General features: G+C 33.5%; 1 protein-coding gene across 2 annotated transcripts; it reads right to left on the reverse strand.

The window, feature by feature from the left end:
• Nucleotides 1-1,591: 1,591 nt before the first annotated feature.
• LOC132720871 (uncharacterized) lies at nt 1,592-6,984 on the reverse strand. Of its 2 annotated transcripts, none has more exons than XM_060705097.1 (6): nt 6,904-6,984; nt 6,503-6,585; nt 6,283-6,356; nt 5,728-5,825; nt 5,007-5,193; nt 1,592-2,314 (listed from the first exon to the last, which is right to left on the reverse strand). In XM_060705097.1, the coding sequence occupies exons 1-6, from the start codon at nt 6,958-6,960 to the stop codon at nt 2,175-2,177; spliced, it is 639 nt and encodes a 212-aa protein (XP_060561080.1). In that variant the 5' UTR covers nt 6,961-6,984; the 3' UTR covers nt 1,592-2,174. The 2 variants fall into 2 exon arrangements, with proteins under 2 accessions (XP_060561080.1, XP_060561079.1); XM_060705096.1 differs by having other exon boundaries at nt 1,592-2,356.
• Between the last annotated feature and the right edge of the window lie 1,670 nt (nt 6,985-8,654).

The raw sequence follows: 8,654 nt of genomic DNA on the forward strand, positions 1-8,654 counted from the left end.
ATGCTTATTTTAATGAAAATTTTAAAAATGTATTTAAAATAAAAATATTGTGAAGTGAACAAAGAACATAATTAACACATTGCAAACAGCACTTGCAATCCACATAATTTACCAAACAGAGATGAAAATAAGCAAAAATAGCCCTTACTGCATTACCAACACAGTATAAATATGGTGACTTATACTGCAAAATCAGTCCTTAATCACACATAACATGTAAATTATTATTTGAATCTTTTTATTTTTCTAAAAATCCTAAATTCTTCTCAAGTTTAATTTTTTTTTGAAATATTTTAGCTCATCTGGAGGCATGCAGCTTTCGCAGCTCAATGAACTAAATTGAGACCTTTTTTATAAATCATGGAAGCAGTCTTTCAATGTGAATCATTTTGGCGTAAAAAATTTAATTGTCTTGAGTTTTTGCATGGTAAATACTAACTCAGTCAGATTTATAATATTGAAAAAGCTTTGGATCTAAATTTTGAACAGATCCTTCACAGTGCCATTATTTGAAACCCATAAGTTAACAAGAGCTGTCCGTAAGACAGCGCGCTCGACTTTTTTATTGCTTGCCAATAAAAAAAGTTTTTGCAGTAAAAGGCAATACAAGAATCTCTGTATTTTTAAAGTGAACTAGTTGTTTGATACCCTTGAATATTACAGCAATGTTTATATGACATAATTTATGGTAAAGTGAACAAGTGGATAGGAATGAATTTTTTTAGATTTTTTAAGTTTTTTAGTGCTTGCCTATAATACAAAACATTGACAGTTAAGGGCCATAATTCAAATAAAATCTTTGACAGAATTACCTTCTCCTGGACATGTTTGGGAATCATGATTGTAAACAAGTATTCCAACTTTAAAATTAATATCTCAAACAGTTCAGTCAAAAAGTGGACTGGTACTAAAAACTTAACCAAGATTCTAAGTCGATAAAAGGCCTTAATTTTTAAAACAAATCCTTGACAGAGTTACCTTCTCTTGCGTACAGATGGGGGTAATGATGTGAAATAGCATTAAAAGTTTCAAAGCAATATCTCAAAGGGTTAAGGCAATAAGTGGATTTTACCCATATTCAATGTATTTTCTAAGTCAAAAAGGGGCATAATTCTGTCAAAAACCTTGACAGAGTTATGTCCTCTTGTCTGTTGATGAAGGTCGTGATGGTAAACAAGTATGGTCAGTTTCAAAGCAATACCTCCAATGGTTTTGAAATAAAGTGAGGTGGTACAAAAAACTTAACCAAGCTCAATACACTTTCTAAGTCAAAAAAGGGCCATAATTCTGTCAAAAACCTTGACAGAGTTATGTACTCTTGTCTGTAGATGGAGGTTATGATGGTGAACAAGTATGGTAAGTTTCAAAGCCATACTTGTAATACTTCTGAAATAAAGTGGGGTGGTACGAAAAACTTAACCAAGGTGTGACGCCAACGCCGACGCCAACGCCGACGCCGGGGCGAGTAGGATAGCTCCCCTTTTCATAGAAAAGTCGAGCTAAAAAGGATTTATTCTATCATCATGCATAAACAACATTGAATTAATTTTATTGTATATAAACCACACAAACAATCAGGGAATAATTACCTGTTTTTCTTCTGCCATAAGTCAAGCAATTATGAAACATGACAGTTGATGTTTTAAAATATTTGTAGAAATTTAAGTTTTAACTATATGTCTAAAAGTAACATTGAAAAAGAATATGTATGTAAAAGTAATGTTTGGACATCATTTTGCTTGACAAAAATGGCTGAAGTAAAAGTAGCACTATCTAAACTCTTATAACAATGCTTGAATACTGGTGCCATGTGTACAGTCATATACATAATTGTGCCGCGCCATGACAAAACCAACATAATGGGTTTGTGACCAGCATGGATCCAGACCAGCCTGCGCATCCGCGGAGTCTGATCAGGATCCATGCTGTTCGCTATCAGTTTCTCTACTTGTAATAGGGTTTGTAAGCGAACAGCATGGATCCAGATCAGGCTGGCCTGGATCCATGCTGGTCGCAAACGCATTATGTTGGTTTTGTCGTGACGAGGCTCATATAATCAAAGTGTTTAGGTCAGGTTCAATATCTATATACAGTAAACCGTAGTCTCATTTGTTGTAAAATACACTGTTACAAGTCTGATACCATTATTCAAGCCATAGATTAAATCAAGTTAATCAACATGTGACTTTGACATGTCTCAAAAAAATAAATAAAACAAATAAAAGGGAGACTACTCTACCATTAGCAGGAAAAGAGTTGGAAGGATTTGGTGTGCCCTGGGAGCGCTGTGGAGAATCTCTGGCACCATCTGCAACTAGTTTGAAGAAAAGAGCGGCATCACGATGAGAACTTGACTCTAACAGGGTGAAATAAAAACCAGGAAAACACTTTCACTCTAAATGATTTTCCAAAATGAAATTACTGATTTGTTTTGGGATAAAAAACACATGAAATGAAAATTACTTTAAATAAAAGATATTTTTGAAGATTTCCCAAAGATTTATTTATTCAATATATCTAAAATTTCTATCAAAATAGTGAAATATCTATATTATTTATAATTTCATGCTGTGTGCAGGCAAAGGCAAAAGATACTGAAAAGCACCATTCTTTTTCAATAAATCTATTATTTTCACTGTAATATTTCTACTGACAAACTTCTGCTGGTGTCAGCTGCAGGCATTTGAAGCATTAGCAAGAAACAAATAATAAAGGATGCATCAGAGAGGCACACCAAGAAATGATTTTCAACAAGAAAGATAGAAAAAAGAGAGTATTAATAAAAAACAAATTCTATATATCATTTTATGGGAACCAAAATATTTCAATTGATAATGCTTTTGAAAGTATTTCAGCTTTTTTATTGTTTCACATTCATTAGGAACTAATTTACCAAAAATACATGCAGACACACACTAACTAAATCACAGTCTTCAAACTTAAAAAACTTTTCCAAATAAAGCAAATGGAAAATGAAATGTAAACCAGCCTTAACTTTAAAATCAAACAATATACAAAGAAGCAAGCCAAGTCAATTTTGATAAGAGGACAGTGAAGAGTTACTAAACATTCAGCTGGGAAAATAATCCGCTTTTGTGGGTACTTAGAAGAAAATGTTTACAGGTTTTTCTTCTATGTTTAGCTCTGGTGATCCAAGAAAAGGACCAACTGGTATTATATATATATAATTTGCAAATAAGGCAACCATAAGCAAGCTTAACAGCAAAAGTGAAATATGATCAGTAGTTTCTCAGATGGTAATCAAAACAGTATCCCAACTACCAAACTAATATGTCACATCAAACTGTCATTTTCTAGAGTTAAACATGCTGTCAAATGCTTTTTTAAGAATCCCTATGTATTAAGAAATTCTATCATGGGCACATCTGCACTTTCACATACTTAAACAAGAGGGCCATGATGGCCCTGAGGTCGCTAACCTGTATATAGGCCCCCACAACCCCCCCCCCCCACAACGTTGCAGGGCCAATTTAACCCAAGGGCTTTTATTTGCACAAACTTGGTAGACACCCATCAGAAGATGTTTCATGCTAAACATCTAAGCTCTAGCTCATTGAGCTTTTTAAAAGAAGATTTTTTTAAAGTTTTTACTATACACATATAGTTAAAAACAATGACACCCCTGGGGCCGTGCCAGGGCTTTTATTTTAACAAACTTTGTAGACACTTACTAGAAGATGTTTCATGCTAAATATCTAAACTCTTGCTATTTGGGTTTTTTCAAAGAAGATTTTAAGTTTTTGCTATACACATATAAAGAAAATCAATGACCCCCGGGGCGGGGCCAATTTTGACCCCAGGTCTTATATTTGAACAAACTTTGTAGACACTCACTAAAAGATGTTTCATGCTTAATAGCTTAACTCTAGCTATTTGGGTTTTTTCAAAGAAGATTTTTTAAGTTTTTACTATATGCATATAGGGAAAATCAATGACCCCCCGGGACGGGGCCAATTTTGACCCCAGGGCTTTTATTTGAACAAACTTGGTAGACACTTATAAGAACATGTTTCATGCTAAATATCTTAGCTCTAACTCTTTTGGTTCTTTAAAAGAAGATTTTTTAAGTTTTTACTATATGCATATAGGGAAAATCAATGACCCCCCGGGACGGGGCCAATTTTGACCCCAGGGCTTTTATTTGAACAAACTTGGTAGACACCCATTAGAACATATTTCATGCTAAATATCTTAGCTCTAGCTCTTTGGGTTCTTTAAAAGAAGATTTTTTAAGTTTTTACTATATGCATATAGGGAAAATCAATGACCCCCCGGGGCGGGGCCAATTTTGACCCCAGGGCTTTTATTTGAACAAACTTGGTAGACACTCACTAGAAGATGTTTCATGTCAAATATCTAAGCTCTAGCTCTTATGGTTTTTTAAAAGAAGATATTTAAAGTTTTTTCTTTCGGTTGCCATGGCAACCAGAGTTCTGCATGGAATTAAATTCTTTGAACAATTTTTAAAGGTGACCCCAAAGGAACATTCCTGTGAAGTTTGGATGAAATTGGCTTAGTGGTTTATGAGGAGATGTCATTTAAAGTAAAAGTTTACGGACGGACAGACGCCGGACGGATGGACGCCGGACGAAAAGCGATCACATAAGCTCACCCTGTCACTTTGTGACAGGTGAGCTAAAAAGAGAAAGAGAGAGAGAAAAATGTAAACAGTACAACAGCAAGGCAACATACAACAGTAAACACTACATGCTAGAAAGAGGGATCACTTATTTATATATAAAGATTGCAGAATAATATATTTGTTAATGTTACTATTATACATTCATGACAACTGCAATAAAGCAGAAAAACAACATAAAACAAATCATTACACTGTATCATTATGTTAATATAGCATTATAAAACTAGATACTACTTAGAAAAGCCAGAGGCAACAATTTTTCAAATTCTAACTTTAACTCACAGTTTAATTTCTTTAATGCTAAATTTGTTTTTTTCATAAATCCATGCTGATAACTAATTACCACTTTTTCTCTTTAAGACATCAGGGAAGTCATCTGGCAGTTTCATGTCCATGGCATCACCAAGCAAGAGGGACTGCAGCATTTCTGTAAGGTTGATCTGGCTTTCAGAATCCAAATCTAAGGCTGGTTGAATGAATCTATCCCGTGATTTGTCCTGAACACCACATCCCAACAGGGCTAGCAAAAGCTTTGAAATGACAGATATAAATTTAATATTGATATCTAATCAAATATGATGTGAGGAAGAAAAAAAAATATAAAAATTCACAAGTGCAGAACACAAGTTATCTAGTTTTTCCTATCTCAATTTCTAGCTAGTCTTTATTGTTATTTATTTCACAGTGTACTTACTGTTATTATTTTACAACAACAACAACAACAATATGTTATCATTGATATTTTTAAAAGGCAATATAAGGTAACACAATCTGTATAGCAAATTTCATTTTTAACAAAGACTGTTTGTTAAGGTCACATTGCTTTCTGTATAATAGTAAGTATAGATGAAAAGTATTTATATAACATACATGTAGAATTATTATTTATAATATCAATGTTATATGTCTGCAGTAAACTACATTCTGATTCTACAGACATTTCTAAAGCCATCCTACTAATTAAGAAACCCTAACCTATTAAATAATCATTAGAATCATTGCATATTTTAATGTGCATGAACACTTATAGTAAAATACATTACCGGGTACTTAAATAAACTAACCTTTCCCATTTCTAGTTCAAATACATCTCCTCTAACTTTGCCTGCCAGTATTGAGAAATCGATCATCATCTTATCATCAAATGTTTGGTGATAGCAACCTGGATATGAGATACAAAATTATTGATAAAAACAAAGCAGCTTTATGCTTGTACATGTAGATGATAACATTTTGTAAGTCTTATGTGTCAGTTTAATCAGAAAATTTGGACAGTTTAAAAACAACATTATTTCTTAAACAAGCTTTATCTATCAAGAGGCATAGCAAGTGCCAATATGCAAGTTCCCCCCCCCCTGTGAAATATAGATTCCTATTAAAACCTTCTTTATTAGGTTATATTCATTACTTTTGATTGATCAGAAAATATGACTTAACATTATAATGTATAAAACGTCTTATCAGGACTCAATTTCTTGCATAACGTGGCTTTGTCTGTCAATCAATCAATCAATTAGATAAGAGTAAAGACTTCATGATATTATCAAGTACTTTTAGTAGTCAAGGACTATAAAATGGAATATTTAGATTATAATTATGCAATAACACCTCCAGCTTACCTTCTAGGTATGTCTTGACAACAGCCAACCTCTTCTCAAAACTGGACAGGTCAACCTCTTCAGGTAATAGGTCACTGCAAAAAATATATAAATTATGTAGTCTACAAAACATTTTACACTTACTTTTTTATCTGTTATGAATCTAGTGTATGGGAGAGAAAATTTCAGGTAAAGAAATTAATTATTAACACTCTTCATAAGCTAAATTTGAAAAACTTACCAAGTGCACATAATGTCTGTAATGACTTGTACATCTCTGAGGTCTTCAAAGTTCTTTATTGACTTTACACTAAGGGCATCAAACTGTCAAAGTATAATATAAACAATATCGGTTTTATTGGCATAAGGGAAAACTATAACATACTTAAAATGAAAATCAAGCTATAATCTTACAATAAAGTTTAGCATAATGCCAAATGTTGCATGTAACCAAATGTATGATGAATACTGATAAAAGTTGTCAAAAGAATACATTAATGTTTGTTATCTATTATTTGTTTATGGATTAAAGTCAAATTCACTTTGCACACAAATAACTATTTTATTTAATAAGAAAGATTAGATAATTGCTTACTTTTTTCTTTTTAATTATTTCAATAATAGACATTAAGCAAAACTTACCCATTTCAGAAGAGAAACTTTCTTATTGAGATCCATTCTGCCTAAGACCAATGACATCAGCAGATTACTTTCAGATTTGTATCAGCTATAAAATAAAATATAAACAAAAATACTATACAAATTTGATCAAAATAGCAAAACATATGGACAACAAAAAGAAGTTAAAATATATGATATTGTTACCCTAAATAAAAATATCATTCATGGATGCCATGAATGAGTTGTAAAGTATCTAGACAGCTGGTAGCAGTGGTTAGGTATGTATAGCTACTGCTTGCCAAAATTTTTAGATATATGTGAGTCATGCAGGACTAGCCTATATGCACTGCTTTGGCTTGCCGTACGGCTACAGATTATGAATACAGATACAGAATACAGATTATGCAAAAACTTTGTGTTTCTGAAAGAAAATGTTACTGATATCATGAAAACCTTTATCATTACAGTTGGTATTTTAATGTGTTAGCTTTTGATGATTAGTAGTTTTTCCTCTGAAAATCACCTTGGAGTTAAATAATCAAATATCAAAAACTGAAAAATTATTAAATAATTTCTAAGACATGGACAAAATTAGATGTTATTATTGGTAAATATAACATGTGGGTCAATTTCCAGCAAAGTATTTAACAATTATAACTTTTAAATTACACTTGAACACGTTTAGCGGCATTGAGAATTTCAAGCTAGACCTTGAGTAGATGTGTGTGACCCACGCAAGGCTATAACTTTAGGCTAGCAATATGTCATAGTAAATAATTGTAAAAGCGACATATAAAGTTATGGAAGTCAGATCCACAGGAGCTCCTGTGGCCAGAACTTTCATAGAATAACAGAATCTACTTCATTGATCAATTCATTTATCTGTTATGTTTTGTAAGACAATCAAAAACTGAAAATAACATAATTTACAAAACTTATTACGTTCAGGTTTATGGGCAAATAGAGTTCGTGCAATTTATGCTTTACGAATAAAAACTAGACAGACCACTTCTCTGCTCTGATCTGCATCATTTGTCCTATATATATGACGTCGCGTTCTAGATATTTTGCCTTCTGGTAAGGCTATTTTTATTTTTCTGGTCCTTTCGGGATCATTGATGCCAGCACTATTGAGTGTTGAAGAATTGAGTACCGCTCAAGCCGGTGCTAGGGGTGTGACAGATGTTGCACATATGGGATATTCATCATCCTAATACAGACTCCAATCAAACTGAGTCTGCAATTCCTTGTAATTTTGGTGTGATTAATGCTTCCGAGGGATCAATTTGTTTCCAGATTTTTATACTTCACAACAGTAGGTGTCAAGTGCTGTGTAAGCAGCTGTAAAAAAAGTTCCCTCCGTACTTCACTTCAAGTGTTGTTTTTGTTATATTTTTTCCGATCCTTCGGGATCATTGATGCCAGCACTATTGTAGTGTTTGAAAAATTGAGTACCACTCAAACGGTGCTAGGGGGGCGTTAGGGGATGCTGCACATATTAAGTTATCCCGCGCATGTACAGACTCGAGCAAACCCAGTCTGCATATTCTCCCTTGTAATTTTGTTCGATTAATGGTTCCAAGGCGGTACAAAAGTTAACCCGGCCCCAAATTGGTCAACCCGGCCCCCCAAACCAATTGTTATTTCTGGTCAACCACCGGCCCCCATTTTCCATTTTGGGGCCGGTCTTGACCAAATTTTTGAGGCCGGGTTGACTTGGGGCCGGGTTGACTGTAAATTCGTTCCGAGGGATCACTTTGTTTCCAGATTTT

The sequence above is a fragment of the Ruditapes philippinarum genome, unplaced genomic scaffold, assembly GCF_026571515.1.
Source record: "Ruditapes philippinarum isolate M1 unplaced genomic scaffold, ASM2657151v2 ctg22113_1_1_1_1, whole genome shotgun sequence".
Taxonomy (NCBI): domain Eukaryota; kingdom Metazoa; phylum Mollusca; class Bivalvia; order Venerida; family Veneridae; genus Ruditapes; species Ruditapes philippinarum.

What these genes read in the sequence shown, in the direction of transcription:
- LOC132720871 (XM_060705096.1), bottom strand. Translation starts at nt 6,960, where the DNA reads ATGTCATTGGTCTTAGGCAGAATGGATCTCAATAAGAAAGTTTCTCTT. An exon ending in ACAGACATTATGTGCACTTG is followed by an intron (nt 6,357 to 6,502) that starts GTAAGTTTTTCA and finishes TATTTTTTGCAG; the next exon opens with TGACCTATTACCTGAAGAGG. An exon ending in TTGAACTAGAAATGGGAAAG is followed by an intron (nt 5,194 to 5,727) that starts GTTAGTTTATTT and finishes GTCATTTCAAAG; the next exon opens with CTTTTGCTAGCCCTGTTGGG.